The following is a 21,616-nucleotide window of genomic DNA, read 5'->3' on the forward strand; positions in this document are numbered from 1 at the left end:
TTTTTAAAGATTTTTCTAGAGGTATGTTTGATTCATTAGATATTATAAGGTACACGCCTTGCACAGTAGTTAGGACAGTTGGTGTTGTGCCCCTGCCGAACAAGTCTCTCTGGACCGCAGAACCCATTGCTAAGCAGCACACCGTAGTGCGACGGGCTCAGTAGATAAAGAGGTTGCCCCGCAATGACAGCTTACTTATCAAGTGATGCCATCCATTAACCAACAGAGTGGTTCCTCTGCATGCCATCTGATGTTTGTGCCATTGGTCCGATAGGGCTCATGATCCTATTGGGCTCCTCTGCCACAAACACCATCGAGCGCTCTGCTGTCAGCACCTTCTTGGATTTGAATTTGGAGTTACCTTCTCCTAGCCTTTGCCTAAAGAGGCAAATCTACAAGGCAGTAGAAATAGATGCAGATAGTACCATCTACGGTCATAATGGTAGCAGCGAAGGCTGACTTGACTTGATTATCAATGTTATTTACCCCACAGATGGGGTAACATCAAAATATGTTGTACATGATACCATGTTTAATGAACGCCACTCTTTTAGCGTGTATGCAAAACACTGACAACAACACTCTGTATGTGAGTAAACAGAGTGCCTTGTAAGACAGACCAGGAGATACACTCAAACCCATTACTGAATGAGAACAAGGTACAAGAGCATGTCTATGTTCCCTCAACCCTATTTCATCTAACTTACCTAAACTTAGCCTAACCTACCTTAACCTGACTTAACCTCAACCTCTACCTAACCTTATCCTTAACCCTAACCCTTGGGGTGTCCGGGTAGCGTAGCAGTCTATTCCGTTGCCTACTGACATGGGGATCGCCATTTCCAATCTCTGTGTTACCGGCTTGGTCGAGTGTCCCTACAGACACAATTGGCAGGGTCTGCGGGTGGGAAACCGGATGTGGGTATGTGTCCTGGTCGCTGCACTAGCGCCTCCTCTGGTCGGTCGGGGTGCCTGTTCAGGGGGGAGGGGGAACTGGGATACGTTGCTGTGAGACACGGTGACGACGAAGACGGGGGAAGTGGACCAGTGCACTGGTGAGGCTCCGACAGCGGGGATTTCAATCTGCACTCCCAGCGATTCACCTGGCGAATCTTCACTCCATGCCCAACAAAATAGACAAGCTGCTTCTCCTCAATGGGACAAATAAGGACTTTGCACATTCTGCTGCCCTTTGTTTCACAGAAACCTGGCTCAGCAAATCCAGCAAATCCAACCCTGAGAGTGGATTACATCTGCCGAGCGGATTGCGTAACGGTGCTATCAGGGAAAGTGAAGGGCGGAGGAATTTGGTTCTACATAAATAAAGGCCGGTGTACAGACATCACAGTGTTAAGTAAATACTGTAGCCCGAACTTGGAGACATTGTTCATAAATTGCAAGCCATATTATTCACCGTGGGAATTTTCATCCTTCATACTGGTCGGTGTTTACATCCCACCCCAGGCCAGCGTGAATGGCACACTGCAAACCCTGGCTGACCAGATTACCGGCTTGGAACATAAACATACAGACTAACTTTTCACAATCCTTGGGGACTTAAACAGAGCAAAATTAAACCACGAATTACCAAAATACAGACATCATATGAATTGTCCCACCAGGGAAAAAAACACACTGCACCACTGCTACACAATTCTAAAAGATATATATCACCCTGTCCCCCAGACAGCTTTGGGGGACTCTGATCACCGCTTGGTTAATCTTATTCCAACCTACAGGCAGAAACTAAAATCTGCAAAGCCTATGGTAAAAACTGAAGAAATGGACCAATGAAGCAAAGCAGGAACTGCAAGACCATTTTGACTGCGCCGATTGGAGTGTATTTGAAGCTGCAACTGGCAACCTGGATGAAATAACTGACATTGTGACATCTTACATCAGCTTTTGTGAAGACATGTATGTGCCTACCAAGATCTTCTACACATACAACAATAACAAGCCATGGTTCACAGCCAAACTAAGACAACTTCGGCAGGCCAAGCAGGATGCCTACAGTGTGGCGATAGAGCCCTGTGCAAGCAGGCCAGAAGTTCACTGACAAAGGAGATCTGAGTGGCTGAAAGAAGCTACACTGAAAAGATGAAAAAGAGGTTTTCAGCCAACAACCCTGCATGTGCAAGGGCCTGCAAAACATCACAAACTACAGAAGACCCCCCCCCTCTTACGCTTAGTCTAACAAAGACCTGGTTGATGACCTGAATGTGTTCTACTGCAGGTTTGAGAGGGACAAGTTCACTCCCCTCACCCACTCCAACCCAACGACAACAGGCCCCATCACACCTCTGCCAACCCCCACCCCCACCCCCGATACTCAGGCTGCACTCAAGATAAGTGTAGAGGATGTGAGCCGGCTTTTCCAGAGACAAAAGACCAGGAAAGCACCGGGTCCAGACGGTGTCCCCCCATCCTGTCTTAAAGCCTGTGCTGACCAACTGGTTCCAATCTTCACACAGATTTTCAACAGATCCTTGGAGCTGTGTGAAGTCCCCTCCTGCTTCAAATGTTCCACCATCACCTCGGTCCCCAAGAGATCCTCCATCACAGAACTGAATGACTACAGGCCTGTGGCACATTCAAAAGACTTCATGACCACAGCCCACCTGAAGAACATCACAGGACACCTGCTGCACCCCCTTCGGTTTTCCTACCAGGCAAACAGGTCAGTTGATGATGCAGCCAACATGGGACTGTACCACATCCTGAAACACCTTGACCGCCCCATCAACATATGCAAGGATTCTGTTTGTGGATTTCAGCTCAGCGTTGAACATCATCATTCCAGAAATCCTCTCCTCCAATCTCTCTCAGCTCACTGTATCCCCCCTGCCATCTGTCAGTGGATCACCAGCTTCCTGAAAGGCAGGAAACAGCAGGTGAGACTGGAAAAGTCCCTTCTGGTAGGACAGCCAGCACTGGTGCTTCCTTGGGATATGTCCTCTTCCCACTGCTCTTCTCCCTCTACACCAATGACTGGATCCCCAAGGACCCAGCTGTTAAACTACTAAAGTTTGCAGACAATATCATGGTCAGCGGACTCATCCAGCATGGCGACGAGTCTGCATATTGGTGGGAGGTTGAGCGGCTGGTGCTCTGGTGCAGTCAGAACAACTTGGAGCTGAACATGCTCAAGACTGTGGAGAAGACAGTGGACACCCCTCACCACTGCTCCCTCTCACAATATCCAACAGCTATGTGTCAACCGTGGAGACTTTAAGGTTTCTGGGAACTACCATTTCCAAAAACCTGAAGTGGGAGACCAACATCAACTCCATCCTCAAAAAAGCCCAGTAGAAGATATTCTTTCTGCAGCAATTGAGGAAATTCGGTCTGCCATAGGAGCTGTTGAGCCAGTTCTACACAGCAGTCATTTAATCTGTCCTGTGCACATCCATCATGGTCTGGTTCAGAGCAGGAATAAAACAGGATAGGAACATATTGCAGTGAACAGTAAGGACAGCAGAAAAAAAATCAGTGGCGTACCCCTGCCCACCCTGCAGGACTTGTACACATCTAGAGCCCAGAAATGGGCAGGAAGAATCAGCAAAGATCCCCATACCCAGGACACAGTCTGTTTGAACTCCTACCCTCTGGCGAGCGCTAAGGAACAATGTGCACCAAAACCACCAGACACAGGAACCGTTTTTCCCCACAGGCCATCTCACTCATGAAAACGTAACATTATGGGGCAGCAATGGGCACTCATTTTGTAAATATGACACTTTGCCCCCTCTGGCCACAATGTCTCACCTTCATATCTACGATGTGCACTACCTCTTTTTAAACCAGATGTGCAGTACAAATGTACAATTGCAAATACACATACAACTGCTGTATACTAGTTACAAATTATTACTGTTATTGTTATAATCATAAGTATATAAAATAATATTTAATTATATAATAGATAATAGATGATATATAATATATATTTTAGTATATAAGTATGTAATATATATATAAGCATAATACTATAATATATAATTATATAATATATAAATATACGTATATTTTTAGTATATAAGTAATATATAAGCACAATAAGTTATAAAATTAGTACATAATATATTAAATAAGCAATATAATATATAAACACAAGTTATCTGTAACATAACTCTGTATAGTAGTGACATACCTGTTATGCATACATACTTACCTGCAGTATCCTATTTATTATTCAATTTATTTCTTCTGTTTTGCTTTTTATTTTATTTGTGTGTGTGTGTGTGTGTGTGAGTCATATATGCAAGTACCAGAAGCTACTGTAACCGGAGTTAAATTCCTCGTATGCATAAGCACACTTGGCCAAATAAAATTGATTCTGATTCTGATTCTGTAGATGGATGACAATACACTGAGTGGAGGCTGGGGGCAGTTGCAGAAGAGTGCAAAAGCCATGTGAATGGGACTTCCTTGCCTATAAGTGAGTGCGAGAGAATTGAAAAGCAATCACAATGAATTATTGGAAGGTTTGGTATGGATAAGATGGTGTGTAATTGTTTTTTATTTGGGTGGGGGGGGCGACGTGTAGAGAAGGGGTGGATGTTGAGAAAATATTGTTTTGAGTACAAGCCTGTGAGAGGGTGGATTAGAGGTACTACATATGAGGAAACCATTGTTTGCTTTCCATGCCTCCTCATCAGCCATTCTCCATCTCTCTTCCTCTCTCTCTCCATCTCCTGCCTTCCCCTTCTCTCTTAATGCACATCATTGTCTCTTGGATTTGTAGGCTCATCCCATTTCACTGTTTGCTGCCTCGTCTGTTGTGGCAGCCCTCCACCATGACCACCCATCACTCCAAAACACACACACAGACACACACACACACACACACACACTTTTCTGCATGGCAGCGGTTCCTAATCCCCCTCCTTCCATTACCACATTAACTTATCCGTGTCAGCAGACTGAGCGTGCTGTGACTGCGGGCGACAATGGCCAGCTTGTAAATGAATGCTTCTCTCTGTCTCTCTCTTCTTCTGCTGCTCCTGCTGTCTTTCTCTTGCTCTTGGTGTCACACAGGCATGCCAGTGCACTTACACGCACACACACACACAGATTCTCTCTCCATCTTATGCAAGCAGACACATGCACACACCCCACACATGCACACACAAAGACACGCACACACTCACACACACACAATGCAAGTAATCTTGTGAATTCTCTCTATCATCCCACGATGAACGTGTTGGAAGTGTGTTTATCCCTTCGGCCTTTTCCTCTACCTTTTTCTCGCTCTGATTCCTATATTTTCCCTCTCTCTTCTGCAGGTCCTCGCTCCCTTCCTGATCTTGCCTTCTCTCTCCCTCAGGTGGTCGTGAGTTTAAGAGCTCTCTTCGAGCATGAACTCTGCAGTCAACAGCAGAGCATGGCTCCTGCCGGTGGAGGGGAGGATCTGCCCAGGTCTTCCTCTACAGCTGGTCCTAACCTCCTCTAGTCAGCCTTTTTATTTGCACACTAGAGCTGGGCAATAGAATAAGTCTAAAAAAATAAAGCTTCTTGCTTCTTTGCCCCCAAAACTAAAAAGAAATGTTCGGGGATTAGTTTTTTTTTTCCCCTTTCAGTTGTTTTGGATAAGCAAATCCTGCAGTGGTTAAGAAGATTGAAAAAGTTTGAAATCTAGCCTGAAAGTGTGCACTCAAGGAATATATTTAATCCCTCTTGACTTTTTGCAAAAGTAGCAACCTGGCCGATGTCTGTTAGGTGAAAAATTACGTAACACTGTACACATGTGAAATATTTAGAGAACAAAAAAATATAACAATATTACTGGTGATATGAAGGATTAGGTTAATGCCTTTTCAATGTGAAGGTTAATGGCCAGCAGTGAAACTAGAGTTGAGTCTTCCTTCCATGATGGATCAGAGCGAGGAAGGAGAGAAAGGTCAGTCGAGGACACAGTTACAGAAGAAATCAGAAATCTGATCAGAGTGAGTGAGAGTGTGTGTGTGTGTGTGTGTTCCGAAGTGTATATTTGTGGCTGTGTGTATATTGGTTGGGTTTGTTTGTGTGCTTCTGCAGACAGCTGTGATCAGATTTGTGGAGACTGATGGGTCCAGGGGCAGGACTTGACTTTGTCCTTGGGCTGCAAAGAGCAAGTTCTACCTCAGGGAAAGACATCTGTTAGGGGATTTACTTTCCTGTGTTTATGCGTGTGTGTGTGTGTGTGTGTGTGTGTGTGTGTGTTTGAGTCTGTTTGTGGCTATGTGTGCACAAGACCCCCTCCCGTAGGTGTGATCTTATTGTGTGCAGAGGGGATTTTCACATCACAAAAACCCTTCCATCCAAACAGTATTGCACCTTAACACCAGGCCCTTTTTAAACGCACCCGTTCCCATTTTCACTGGCCCTACTTACCGTTGCGATCTATGGCAAAGGGTGTGTTGGTGGTGGTGATCTGGTAGTTGCAGATCTGGCTGTACTGTGGGGAGCAGTCCTGGTCGGTGGCCTCCACCTGCAGGATGCTGTCATAGATTTTCCCCTCGGTCACCGCTGCGTGGTACTGGGGTTCTCGAAACACCGGGGCAAACTCATTCACGTCGTTTACCTGGATGTGCACCACTGCCCTGCAGAGAGAAGGGGGTGACAGAGAGAACAGAGAAGGTCAGGTCAGGAAATAAATCTACATAAGATGGTAGAAGATGGGTGGCACGCTGGCCCAGTGGTTAGCGTGGTGGCCTCATAGCAGGAAGGTCCTGGGTTCAAGACCCGGGGTAGTCCAACCTTGGGGGTCGTCCTGGGTCGTCCTCTGTGTGGAGTTTGCATGTTCTCCCCGTGTCTGCGTGGGTTTCCTCCGGGTGCTCCGGTTTCCTCCCACAGTCCAAAGACATGTAGGTCAGGTGAATCGGCCATACTAAATTGTCCCTAGGTGTGTGTGTGTGTGTGTGTGTGTGTGTGTGTGTGTCTGTGTGTCTGTGTGTCTGTGTGTGTCCCTTGTGATGGCCAGGCGGCCTGTCCAGGGTGTCTCCCTGCCTGCTGCCCAATGACTACTGGGATAGGCTCCAGTATCCCCATGACCATGAGAGCAGGATAAGCGGTTTGGATAATGGATGGATGAATGGATGGATGGATGGATGGATGGTAGAATGGTACGATTTTTTTTTTTTTGCACTCACGTCATGTACACGCAAACACATGAATAGTATCACTTTACCTGGTGAACGTGTTAAGACCGAATGCCTTGCTTGGAAGAGCTGTGATTGCTGGCAGCAAGTTGACAAATTACAGCACCTTCTCACCTGATAGATTAGTTGGGGTGCTGCTAAGAAGTTCAATACCAATGACAAACGAGGTTGGTAACAAGAAGGCAAATATGTGCTTATTGTAATACACTCTCTGACCTGACCCGCTGGATTGCAAATGGTAAAATAAGCCCTTAGCTATCGTAACCGATTCAGTTTACTGGTCTTCCATACTAGTATGTACAATCTTCAAAGCACACCGTCATGCCCAGTTAATCGCTCCATAAATAATCCATCAACTGTAATTTATGTTAAACCACAGCAACGAAACAAAACCTCCACATTCATCACTTTGCAACATCTTCATCAATACCCCCAAACAGCCAGTGAGCAACAGATTGTATAATCAATCTGTTGATTCCTTGACTGACATCGAGTGACAGACGAGGATGCGCTGTGCGCAGAATAATAAAAGTTTTAAGCTTCAAAAATGACAAATCCAAGGTAAATCTGCATTAGAACGCAGAACGGGGGATGAGAGGGCTACATAGTTTATAGGATTAGGGAGGTGGGAGTGGTAAAGGTGGTGAAATTATCCTATCAAAGGCGGCAGCAAACGTTTTCCCCAAGATGTGGTATGGTGGAGATGTAGACCGGACAACGCGGAGAGATGGGCGAGGAGACCAGCTGCGGGCAGAATGGATTTCCACACTGTCTTATCTCCCCCTGTCACAGATACATACACGGACCATTTGTCTCTGAGCCTTTGTAAACATGGATGAACTGTATCTGCTCAAAACTTTTTCAACCTCATCCCTTATTACACACACACACACACACACACACACACAGAAACAGACAGACATTGATGTGCATGCACATACACACTCAAAACGACAGACAGAAATTAATTAGCACATCAAAATGCACGTGCAAATGCATACACATGCGCACATGCGTGCACACACTCGCACACGGCAATACACACATACAGAGTGGGTCATAAATCCAAAGGGGTTATGACTGGTGGGATATTAACAGTGATTCTAACAGCAGTAGAAGTGATGAGAGTCATTGGCAGATGGTGGCAGCACCAAAGTGGATAGTAAATCCCTCAACCAGCCTTGTTTTGTCATATTAATGACACTCACTCATAAACATTACCCCCCTGCTTTGCTGTACTCCCCAATGGGGTAGGGGAAAACATATGTTCTACTCCATTGGGGGTTGTATGGAGGGGTTTGTTGTGCTGATGTGTGTGTGTGTTTGTGTGTGTGTGTGTGTGTGTGTGTGCATGTGTGCATGTTTGGGTACCTTCGTGTACCTGTGCATACACATATGTATGTGTGCCATGACTGAATTCAATATATGCACCTTATGAATAAGTCTGTTTGAATGCTAGCACATTAACTGCACGTGCATGTGTGTGTGTGTGTGTGTGTGTGTGTGTGTGTGTGTGTGTGTGTGTGTGTGTGTGTGTGTGTGTGTGTGTGCGTGTGTAGCTGTGTTTTTGTGCTGATGGCTCCCATCTGGCTGAAACAGATGCTGGTTCTCTAAGGCCAATGCGTGTGTCTGCGTATGCCAGTAAATGTGGGTGCATGTAGTGGGCACAGTGCCAACCCCAGCCCACAGCCATTATCCCCTTTCTGTGACAGGCCTAAGCCTATGAGGAGGGGATTTGAAATGAGCCTGGGTGACACAGAAACACAGTGGGGGGCTAAATGACCCCGGGATGGAGCAATCATTTCAACATCACCAAACAGGATAAAAGAGTAAAGTCACGAGGGTCAACTGACAGTCAAGTAGGAGGTTAAAACGAGCTGCACAAATGCCAACGGAGATCCACATTTCTGTGCTGCTCTTTGCTTGCGTAATTCATCCATCTTCAACTATACTACGCTAAGCTATTTAAACACAATGCATTTACTGCACAGGTTTTCCTTAGACCCCCCCAAACCTGTGGCAGCACACAGACTTGCTCTTTGTCAAGAATTTGCTTAGAGGTTGGCTGGAAGGTAAACAGCTCAACCTGTACCCGGGGGGTCAAACCGTATCAAGCATGATGTTGTGCTATGGTAACCTCATCAATATGCAAGGAAATCCCACACTGACTAACACCCAGAGGCACTACTATACAATTACACATGGGCTGGTGTGCTCTTCAAAACCAGGTTATTAATGCTGGCTAATCTTATTCAGTCTTTACCTTGACATCCTGCATCTGTTCCCTGTACATCTCAGAAGGCCTGGGGCAATGCACACTACATGGATCAGATAGTATAGATCCGGCTTCACTGATGAATGGAAGGGAAGCCTAAGCTATTACACTGCAAATCAATGGAGCACTCAGAAGTATAGGGAGATATAGGGGAAGTGTAGATAGGATTGCTGCTGCGCTCAATCACACCTGATGTACTCTATACTTAAATCTTTGATAAATAAAGCCAAACTTGTGTGTGTGTGCACTTGCGATTCAATGTCCATTTGCCCCCTTTCATCTGCAGACATGTGGCAAAGCCTATCCGTGACTTGAATTTGGAGTGGGAACGGGTGTCACTTTCCTTTATTTAGTAATCCAAGCAGGCAAGCACAGATGGTGCGGTTTCTGGCAGCGCATATTCATAATTGAAAAACAGAAGAGACTATATGCTCACATTACATTATGTAAACTTAGTATAAACAACTTATTCCTATACTAGATTTTTTTTTCAGAATCATGACCACACCAACTAAGAGGTTTTGACAGAATGAGGTTGGTTTCACTCATGCTAACATCAAATGTGACAAGCATGGAGTTAAGATGTTTGGTAGAATGAAGCACAGGCAGACTGATGGAGCTTATCATTCCTCCCCTCTCTATCCGCCGGTCTCCTGTATGGAGAAATTCATCATGACAGCTTATGCTAACAAGCTACCACTCTCGGCCCACTTCTTCCCCCTTAAATAAGCGACATCCAGTCTATTCATGTGCGTGCTTGCACACGCTTCTGTGCGCATGTATGTCCTGACTCGTGTTTTCGAGGTCTACCCCCAACTATGTGTTTTATTTATATGTAAATTCAGGTATATCAGTGTGAGTTTTGTTCAGCGTTTTTGGATTTTTTGCATGCGAGCGTGTGTTGGTGAGTATGTCCTCCGGAGTGGTGTTGAGTGGGATAATTAGCCACTCCAAACTGCAGAGGTGAGGGTGCACAACTGTAATGATGGCTTCGACTGCACTGTCGAGCGCAGGCAGGGTGTGTACGAGCGCAAAAGACAGTGCGTCTGCACACAGGAGAGAACACCTGTGTCCGTGTATTTATATCACTCCTACATTTTCACATTGGGTTACCCCCCACCCATACCAACAGAAACATGCACACACAGCCCTGAGTTATACATAAGGCTGATGAGCATGCATTACACTGTCAGCCTGATAGTACTTAACCTGTGGGCCTAAGCTGAATAAATGTGTCTTTGGGTGAAAGGGCTGGGAAGGATTATGAATGTGATACGCTTTGTCAGGAAGTGAGACGTCTCTTATGCCTAATTACCTCATAGTAGCAGCCGCACCTTGCGCTGGTAAAGGCATGCGAGGTATGGACAGATACACAACAGAGAAGGTCATGCTCCTCGGATACCAATTAGAGAGATTCAAAGGTTATTGTTGAACTGTAGCTTTCCAAGAGGCTCCCAACTGCGTTGCCATTGTAGGCTCAGTACCAAGAAATGAACATATGAGTCTGCTTAAACGTGTGGGGGGGGGGGAAGAAATATGAAAAGTTGATGTTTTCTAAGAATTAATCAGTTTAATTAGCTTATAATTATGGTAAATGGACTGCATTTATATAGCGAAAAGCGCATTACAATGAATGCTTCACGTTTTACTCATGCGCGCGCACGCAATCATACACTAATGATGTCGTTAACAATGCAAGGAAACAGCCAGCTCGTCGAGAGCAGTTAGGGATTAGGTGTCTTGCTCAGGGACACCTCGACATTTTTGCAAGAGGGAGCCGAGGATCGAACCAGCAACCTTACAGTTACCGGATGACCTGCACTACCTACTACCGCCTCATTATACGTCTGTAATGAAATAATAATCATATATTTTTAAATTAAACATGTGATTCATGTTCATGCTTGCTGGCAGTCCCTTTGGGGCCCTTTCACACCTGCAGTACAACATTCTGTGTGGACATTCTGCATTTTGCTATGTCCAAGTATGGAGGCGCCACGTGGACTCTGGTGTGCACCAAAAAAGTACAAAATGTTCACAAAACCTTGGTGTCTTAGTGCTCTTCCACTGGGACCGTGGGGCCAATTATTTCTCATGTGAAACCAATTTCAATAAAGTCAAAACCAAACCGTTATTATCTTCCAGAGTCATCAGTTTGTTTCCCTCTTGTTCTGATCACAGTAGCACGTCTCATCAACAGCAAGTTGTTAGATCTGTCTTCTCACCAAGTTCAGGTCATTTTACTTGCTCATAATCTATTTGAGTTTAATAAGCACAGGCAGGGCGTCTGGATGACGTGGCGGTCTATTCTGTTGCCTACCAACACGGGGATCGTCAGTTTGAATCCCCGTGTTACCTCCAGCTTGGTTGGGCGCCCCTACAGACACAATTGGCTGTGTGTCTGCAGGTGGGGAGCCGGATGTGGATATGTGTCCTGGTCGCTGCACTAGCGCCTCCTCTGGTCGGTCAGGGCACCTGTTTGGGGTGGAGGGGGAACTGGGGGGAATAGCGTGCTCCTTACACGTGCTACGTCCCCCTGGCAAAACTCTTCACTGTCAGGTGAAAAGAAGCGGCTGGCGACTCCACATGTATCGGAGGAGGCATGTGGTAGTCTGCAGCCCTGCAGCCCAGCCCTTCGGGATCAGCAGCGGGGGTGGAGCAGCGACTGGGACAGTTCAGAGAGTAGGGTGATTGGCCAGGTACAATTGGGGAGAAAAGGGGGGGGGGAAATAACAAAAAAAGAAAAAGAAAAAATAACAAAAAAAATAAGCACACGCAGGTCAAGGACCAGTGAAGCTCCATGATGTTGATGCTGTTTTGCTAGAGGAAGTTAACATTTTGCCATCCTCTTCATTACTCCATATGGTTGTACTGCAAGGTGGTTTTGTTGCCATGGAAATCTACCTTGTTGCTAAGAAATTGGTCACAATGTCTGTTTGATACTAAGAAATATGAAAGGAACCAGACTTATACACAGCAACAGCTGAACAAACCCTGGTTTGGACCTAAACGGGCTTTGATTTATGTGAAAACAGCATCAGGCAATTTATAGGCTTTACTTGTTATTTCCAGGCTTTTTAGTAAATTTAGGGCTTTGGAATATTTTCGGAGAATGAAAAAAAAATCAAATTTAAGATGTAGTCCCGGGTTCCCTTTGCTTCTATCTTTGCTTTCATAGTTGCTAACAGTGTAAAATTTTGGGTGCTAATTTGGTGTGGAATCACAATACTTCAGACTCAATGTATTCCATACAAATGTCTTCACAGCATTGCATTTTGCTGACTCTTATAAGTGACTAAAGCTTCCACAGGCGATTATGTAAAATATCTTACATATTCACAGAGAAAAGGACCGAATGAAACGAGTTGATCCAGACTTGGCAGAAAGCTACGTATTGTTCTGTCAGTGTTTTGACTCGGAAGAGGCCAGGTAATTTGAACAGTCAAAGTTTACAATGTCTTCTGTTGCCATGGTGACCGTTTTGACAAAGCACACAAGAATGTCAACACACTGTTTAATGGTTTAATGACGGTGCAGGGTACTATGCATGAAATTAGACTTGGCATTTTTGAAGCGGAAACAAAATGTCATTTTTTTGTGAAAAGAGCTTTAAAACCTTCTAATTCAGGCTCAGTGAAAGGCAGCTTTGTACAACCAAGAGTTAAAGGCATCCAGTTTCAGTGCTCGAGGAGTTTGACAAAAAATAATAAATAGATAAATAAAATAAAATAAATCCAAGACACTGGTTTCTCCGAGCTCTTATGATGTCTTATCATATCTTATCAACTAATCATGATATGTGATCATCAGCTCGAACTATGACACTATAATCATTATTGGTGACTTTCATTTACACATTGACAATAACACAGACAAGAAGGCTACTGACTTTTCACATCTATTGGAAGAGCTGAACTTCATAGTACAGCACGTTAATGAACCAACTCATAGCTGTAGCCATACCTTAGGCCTCGTCATTACATGGTGACTTTCTGCTGACATTTCATCGGGAATGGATGTGTGGTTCTGTCTGATCACTACTTAGCTGAATTCACTGTCTCTCTTCATATGCTGCATTCTAATTCTACACGCACAGTAAAAAGACGACATCTTACATCTGAAATGGCAAACAATTATATTTTGCATATAAATAATATGTCTTCGCCAACTCTCCTCTCCCCTCATCTGTTGATGATCTAGTAGACAATTTATATTCAAACTAGCTACAATCAGATACTGACCATATCGCCCCAGTCAGATATAAAAAAAAAATCATTGAAAACAAAGACCACCATGGAGAAAACAGAATATTATCCAACTCAAAAGAAACTGTTGCAAAGCTGAACAGAGATAGACAACATTTCAGGTCCACTGTGACATCTTAGGCTGACCTTACACATGAAACTTTTTCCACGCAACTTAGTCGCATGCAACTGCAAGGGATGGCTAGCAAGCTAGCAAGAGGCAGCTGAGCTGTTGCCAGCTAGCCAAAAACACAAAATATGGAGAAAACTGACCAGAAAAATGAAACGGGAGCAAGAAGTAGGGCAGCAGCCTGTGATGAGCAAAGCAGGATGGAGGGGAGAGGAACAGGAAAGAATGGAGGGCTAAAGAGAATTTAAAACTTGTCCTGTGTCGCTCTTGATCTTATCCCCTGTCCTCTTTCGCAGTTAATTTTCTTGACTGCTTTCCCTCTCTGCTGTTGATGTGCCATGTGTAATTTGGGCGCAGACTCAAGTAGAGATTTTTCCTCGCTGCTCTCCTTTTTCTAAATTGCTAGCAAGAGAGCAGAACAAGGAGAGGCCTGCCTGATCCTCTGAGGGTTGCAAGCTAAAGGACAGGCCACTTAAACTGTCGGTTTCAGCTCCTGGCTTTACAACCCAAACTGGGTCGGCATTATGGTGCGATGCAAGTTATGGTGAAGTCTGGTTTAATGGAATGTTTCTGAAGTAAGCACACAAACATATTGATGAAGTTAAATAAGACATATCACCAATAGAATGGAAATATACCACATTTATTTGGTGCCTTGTTTCCCACCCACCCACACACACACTTGTACAGACACAAAGATTCAGACAGTTTCAAGTGTGTGTGTGTGTCTGTGGGCTGAATTGGGTTGAGCAGAATAGCGGTCGGGATGGTAGTGGCAGTGGTGGACAGTGTATTCGGAAATGACAAAGTAGTCTGAAGGGCTGAGGAGAGAGCAGTTTCAGACAGTGTGCTCTCAGGTGCCCCCCGCATGTGCAACAAATTGTATTTATCAGTTGACCTCTTTAAAGCAGTGGTGTTTGTAGAGGTTAAGGTTGTATTTGCTGTGAAGTGGGCTCGGTTCATACTTCTGACATTTGTTCGCCAGCGGTAAAGCGAGGCACCCTTTTGAAGGTCACATTCTGGAATTCATCTGATTAAATGTAAGTTTCAAGTAGATTCACGTGTTTTATAGGAGACTGATACGTTTCAGGGTCAGTTTTGATCAGCACGTTTTATACACTTGTGTGCACTGAGATTGCTATTATCACTCCACTTTACTTCTATGGAGTTAGTATTAATTACTATTTTCTCTACTGCAAACAACAACCCCATTTTACACACTGAAATATAAAACTGACATGTTAAATCCGCTATTTTTACATATCTATTTGCATGCATATGCTCTGAATCATTGTCAAAGCTGGCAGAGTGTGACTGATGGGAAGGCCAAGATCAGGAATACACACACACACACACACACACACACACAGCACAGCACAGTTTCATATTCTTCATATTCGTATGAGCACAGCCATTTGCACAGCTCTCTTAACTGAGCCTTTGATGGAGAAGTGAAGGTGGAGATTTAAGTCTGGGCACAGTAGCCCTGGTGAGAGTGGAAAGGAGGGGAGAAAAGGACAAAGAGGTGGAAAGTGGGGAGATGAAAGAAGTAAGGGGGTTAACATGGGCACTGCCGTAGGCAAGCTCTGATCTCCCTATGGGCAGTGACCAAATTGCACCCATGAACAAACACAAAAACACATACACACATTTTTTTTTTTACATGTACAGAACAGGTCGACGGGCATTCAAAGAGTGGCACACAAATAGACAGTGACACACACATACAAGCCCTACCCCTGAGCCTTGCGGCCACCTCCTACTCAACCTGGTCTCTCTCTCTCAACTCACTTGTGAGACTTCTTGCCCTCAGTGCCTCCTGGGCCGGATCCACAGTCGTGGGCCTGGATGATGAAGGTGTACTCCTTCTGCAGCTCACAGTCCACCAGGCCACGAGCCCTCAGCTGGCCCTCGCCGGATGTGCCATTCAACACGACGGCCTCAAATGGAGCCTCAAGCCCATGGATGTTGAATGCACAGATTTCTCCTGGAGAACCAAAAGAGGAAATTGAAGTTAGAGAGAAGACAGTGTTAGCACTTGAAGCTAGCAAGTATGTCAGTACTGTGCATGTACTTTGTCTTGTTACCCATCCATCCATTATCCAAACCGCTTATCCTACTCAGGGTTGCGGGGATGCTGGAGCCTTTCCCAGCAGTCATTGGGTGGGGAGACACCCTGGACAGGTCGCCAGACAATCACAGGGCCGACACATTCACACCTAGGGACAATTTAGTATGGCCGATTCACCTGACCTACATGTCTTTGGACTGTGGGAGGAAACCAGAGCACCTGGAGGAAACCCATACAGAAACAGGGTGAACATGTAAACTCCACACAGAGGACGACCCGAGATGACCCCCAAGGTTGGACTACCCCGGGGCTCGAACCCAGGACCTTCTTGCTGTGAGGCAGCTGTGCTAACCACTGCGCCACCCACTTTGTCTTGTTACGACATTTTGAATTGTGTAAATCTTTGAAATCATACCACACTTTTATGTCTACTTCATAATTTGTAATTATTACATGTAGATAGAGGCCATTAGGGGAGATAAGCCAATTGGGATCATCATGAAGTCTATGTGTGTGTATACACCAGGAGTAAATTCGCTGGCATAGATTTAATTTGTGTGGTACCTGGACTATTTTCTAATCCCCTTTTTTGAGTTGTGATGTACATGCAAAACAGACAGAAAAAAAGAAAACACAAAGGCAACAGCAGCAGCTCACAGTGGAACGACAAAGGTCAAGGTGTAACATGCTCACTTATTCACTGAGTAATTACTCCTCTGAGAAGCCCAAGGACATTCCCGCCCACCCTCCTCCGACGTGTGCTCAGCCCTCCCTCAGCGTTTAAGACGTTCACTGTGGCCTATCACAAAACAAGCCACAGACGAGTTACACTCGGCTGGAATAAAACTTTCCTGAAAGTCAACCTTGCAGAGAGAGAGAGAGAGGGAGAGAGAGAGAGAGAGAGAGAGAGAGAGAGAGAGAGAGAGAGAGAGAGAGAGAGAGAGAGAGAGAGAGAGCGAGAGAGCAAGAAAATCCATTTAAAACCAGTGTGCAGCTGCGAACACCAAAACAAAAAGCGCAAGGAGACGGCTGACATTTATTAGCAGGTAAGATAATGCGAAGTCCATTTTTGCATTGGCGAGGCAAGTGTTTTTTTTTTTTTTTTTTTTAAATTTCTTTCTCTCATTATGAGGCAGGCGCTCCCTTGCGCTTTCACAGGTGGGATTTGAGGAAATCACTTAACGCACCAGGCTCACACTCTGACCTGTGACGGCTAATTGCGCTGGTATCACTTAAGCTAACAGGAAGGACTAAATTGGATTCCCAAGGAGCTTTGTGTGTGTATTGCCACTGGCAAGCACTGATAAGAGCAACTTTATTTTCTGTCGCCTTCCTCTTCTCTCTCCCCTTTCATCCCGATCTGTCATACTACCACAACACAAATGCCCGCAAACACACGCTCACTCACATGTAGACACACATACCAACACACACACGCGCACACACACGTGCACACTTGCACGCAACACCCCTGTCTCTTGGGCAGGAAATAACAATTCATTCATCAAAGAATTATGGAGAAAAATATTAAAAAAAAGAGAGAAACAATGAGGGGAGGAAGCGCAAAATCGAGATTGCGATAGCTGTCCTGTCCATGTGCAATAAAGACTTCCCCTTTGTGCTACCTGAATAACGCCTTATCAGAGTTAAATGGACTCCCACCATCGAGAGAAACGTGGCAGGTATGGCACGTGGAGAGAGAGAGAAAAAAAACCCATAGATGGCACCAAGCAAACAGTGCCTGACAGGGCGGAAGACAAGATGCGACACGCCACGTGTGGTTCCCCTCAATACCGAGCGACTGTATGAAGCAGACAAATGAAAAATCCATCATTGTTAGAGCAAGGGAAAAAAAAAACCAACACGCACGGGCAAGTGCATAGGCCCTTCATCAGGGAGACTATGCCAGAGATATGCTAATGGTACACACCCTCTGCTGCAACCAGGAAGCGATTCATGATCTAACTCTGGCTGAGGAGGTGTCAGGACAGGGTCAAGGTGAATTGTACTGACCCAGACGGTGGACCTTACATGCTGAATAAATAGATCAGCAGTACTAGGGGGTATTCGGCTGTCGCCTTTTTCCCGCCCTATTTGCGGCCCTTTTTCACCCTATCTGTGCCCACTGAAGTGGTGATCATTCAGGGGGAGGATGAGGTTTGAAAAGTTTGAAAGGTTTGCCCCGGTGGCAATGGACAAACAGATGTTGGGGTGGCTTACACTGGGCAGAGGCAGGGAGCTCGCAAACGCTAATTGCTTCACTGGTCTATTAGATAAATACGTGTCTCCACATCACATTGGCCTTTTATGAGTTTGAGTTATGGTCGGAAGGAGCCGTCCGTTTATCTTGAAGGAGGGCCCGCTTAAAATGAATAGATGCAAATGAAGTACAGACACTAAGTGGATGGTAAGAGGTACTCGGGAGCGATGCTACTGTCCTGCTGGTGTCAGATGTCGTGAGGCACTTAACACCTCTGGGAGATCTGGCACCCACTCCAAATAAGACTGCATCTGGGAGGACAGACTGCTCATTATCAGTGGTAGCAGAGCTGCTTTACTGGCATAGTGGTCTGTGTTTGTGGAGCTGCGAGAGTGTGACAAAATATCAGGGCCAGGATGCCCTGGGGCCCCAAGCTATTATCAAAGCTGACAGAGTGTCACTGATGAGAAGGACAAGATCAGAATACACACACACACACACATACACAAATGGCTCTGTTAACAGCCTTTGATGGAGAAGTGAAGGTGGAGATGTAACCTAAGTATGCCTGGTGCAGGTGGAAAGAGGGGAAGAAGGGGAGAAAGATAGTGGGGAGATGAAAGAAGGAGGGGGGTTAACATGGGCACTGCCTTGGGCCAGCTCTGATCTTCATACTGGACAGTGACCAAAGTGCACCCATGAACAAACACAAAAACACACACACACACACACAAATTCGCAGAAACAGACGGGAAGACAGACGAGCAGAGGTGCACATGCACGTGTGCGCATGCATGCACGCACACACACACACACACACACACACACACACACACACACACACACACACACACACAGACTAAGCCAGTACAGCAGCCTTAATTGGAGCTGACATGCTTTTCATCCTCCTACTGTTGGAACACATCGCGGTTAGACAGGAAGTAAATCAGATTATTGGATATCACACTGTTATTCAACAGATTCTGGACAGGACAGTGATTCTCTGGCACTGAAATGGAAATGGGAGCTGTGCTTACGTTATGTCAATAATATAAACTAGAATTAGCGGGGAAACAGTGTGTGCTCGTCGCTGTGTGCTTTGGCAATTTGTGCAGTTGTGGAGATTTCAGCTGCACCCAATTTAGATTTTGCATGAAATTATCTCTCTGGTGTTGCTCACCCCTGTAGCCCACTAATTCTCCGGTTTGTTCGCTTTGCAAACCCTCACACATACCCACATCCACACACAGTCTTTTGGTGCATGCACACATGTTTAAACAGCCACGCGCGCATGCGGCCTCTCAGCTGCAGTGCAGAGATAGACTGCCAGCCTATAACTCTACAGTGGGCTGAAATTGAAAATGCTGTAATTATGCTCTTCATAAAATTAACCAGCCGAGGAAAAACACAATTGAGAAGCTGTCCATTGTGGAGATAAGGATTAATACTAATCAAGCTTCTATGTTCTGACTGGAGCGCATGAAACCTGGAGTGGTTTTTGGGTGCTTGTGTGTCTGTGTTCAGGAGTGTGTGGGTTGAAGGATTTTTAATTAAAAACACACTTCCTCAACAGCAGGGATGTGTGTGTGTGTGTGTGTGTGTGTGTGTGTGTGTGTGTGTGTGTGTATGTGTGTGTCACTCAGACATGATTTGCTCGACCTTGCGGTTGTTCATCGAGCTAACCCTGTCCCTCAGCCCCCACCCCTCTCCTTACCCTTAATTACATTAAAGGCTCCTCTCACAGAGTTAATGACAACCCACTGTCTCTCCGACTGAGTGAACATCCCCTTGTGTGTGTGTGTGTGTATATGGTGGGTAACGGCTAACAGTGTTAACAGTGGAGGATTACATCTGTCAATCAAACCCTATACATCATGTCTATCTGACATGTTCTAGACATGCACTTTTTTTCTCCTCTATCCCTGTGTGCCTCATATCTGACAGCTGTCAAATTATTTCATTCCTGTGTGTGAAAGATCTGCAATGTAGATGTATGAATGTGCTCTCCACAGGCGTTTCTCCGGACAGCGGTGCTCTGGGACCTAGAAACATCAATGCTATTTTATCTCAGCTGCCTGAGAGGTCTATTAGCTCTGCCAGCTCTGTGTGATGCCAAACACCCACCTCCCCTTCGTCGATAAAGTTAATCACAAACCTCAGAGGGCTACATGTCAATTAGTTCAGGCTAGACCAGCAACAGGGCCAAAACACCCTTGCGCAGCGTCAACCTATCAACAGCAGACTGGCATCCAATGTGTGTAACCACCAAAAACATTACAGAACACAAAGACCAAATTAATCAATCAGCCATGACATGGCTACCTCTACCCGGCAACAACCTGCTCCAGTTTCTCAGCCTATGGCCTGAGGGCCAGAAATAATCAAATTTCATAGCACTGATGAAAACAAAATGGTGTCTCCCTCAGAAAGACTGGCAAACCCAGTTTTATGTGGCTCATTTTAGAATTAGCCTAACACCGCTAGTCCATAATGCACCGCCAAGCCTGGATAACCCATTTCTTGCTCTTTTACCCCATGTATTTAAACAAAGCAATTTGTTGCTGGACTGTGTAGACTATGTAGAATTACGGTCATAACCTTGAACTCCTGACTCACTGCTCTGCACCCCGCCCCCCCAAAAAAACTGTCAAAACCAGGAGAAAATCGAGCTTCGGTATTTTTAGATTTTATGTTGGGCATTATTGGATGGCAAAGATGCATCCGAGCGTGTGAGCATTAGACCTTCGTTGCTGACTCTGAGTAATTTCTATCCCCTCCACACTGTTCGTATAAATCATAAGCTCATACTTCTACTTGAATACTTTAGCGTCCCTATGTGGACAGCAAGAGAAGAAAAACAAAATGTTAAACAGTTCAGGCAGTCATAGTAAACACAAAGAGAAAGTGGTGTGTTTTCCACTGTTGTCTATGAAAGTGGTCTCAGGGGAAAGTATGTGGTCTTGCCTGAGCAAGGCCAGTTAAGATTTCAACGTGTTCAAATATCCGTATCAGAGTTTATGACTCCCATTGATGCCCCGAAGAAACTTCTCTTCAGTGAACCACATGGTGGGGGAAAAGGAAAAAACCCAACTCTGGCCTATCTAAACCTTCCTTTGGCCATATCGTAAGTTTAACAAAGCAGAACAATAATATATTGGATTTCTCTTGAGGAAATCTAACATTAACCACATTCAATGTGTGTGACAGAGTATCAAATTGCACTGGCTGGGCTTTGTATTTAGTAACACGCGGCTCCCTGGTCAGAGTAAATGAACCCGAGGGAAACATTTAAGCTCCAGAAAACACCTGGTACATGAAAATATTAATGCTCAAAATGTTAAAAGCCCGTGGATATTATAGGCAGGTGGGCACAAGAACAAATCCTTTCCAGCCAAGGAAGAACTGTCTTGGTTAGACTGTGGGGATCCTGTTTCCTTACTTCTTAGTTCCTGAGTTGTGTAGTGCACAAACCCTGGACCAGTGATTTTTTTTAAAATTATTTTTTCAATAGCCACATTTACGAACTTACAGGCATTATAAGAACAATCAAG

At 45.1% G+C, this 21,616-nt stretch overlaps 1 protein-coding gene across 1 annotated transcript in view; it reads right to left on the minus strand.

Annotated features, from left to right (window-relative positions):
* The window catches only part of LOC130115195 (calsyntenin-2-like), a 206,632-nt gene that overhangs the window by 113,027 nt on the left and 71,989 nt on the right, over window positions 1-21,616 (minus strand). Inside the window, exons 3-4 of the mRNA XM_056282813.1 lie at window positions 15,586-15,781; window positions 6,379-6,587 (exon numbers count right to left, since the gene is read on the minus strand). Of these exons, the coding sequence (XP_056138788.1) occupies window positions 6,379-6,587; window positions 15,586-15,781 (405 nt within the window). The remainder of the gene's footprint in view (window positions 1-6,378; window positions 6,588-15,585; window positions 15,782-21,616) is intronic.

This window comes from Lampris incognitus, chromosome 7 (genome assembly GCF_029633865.1).
Source record: "Lampris incognitus isolate fLamInc1 chromosome 7, fLamInc1.hap2, whole genome shotgun sequence".
In the NCBI taxonomy this organism is placed as follows: Eukaryota; Metazoa; Chordata; class Actinopteri; order Lampriformes; family Lampridae; genus Lampris; species Lampris incognitus.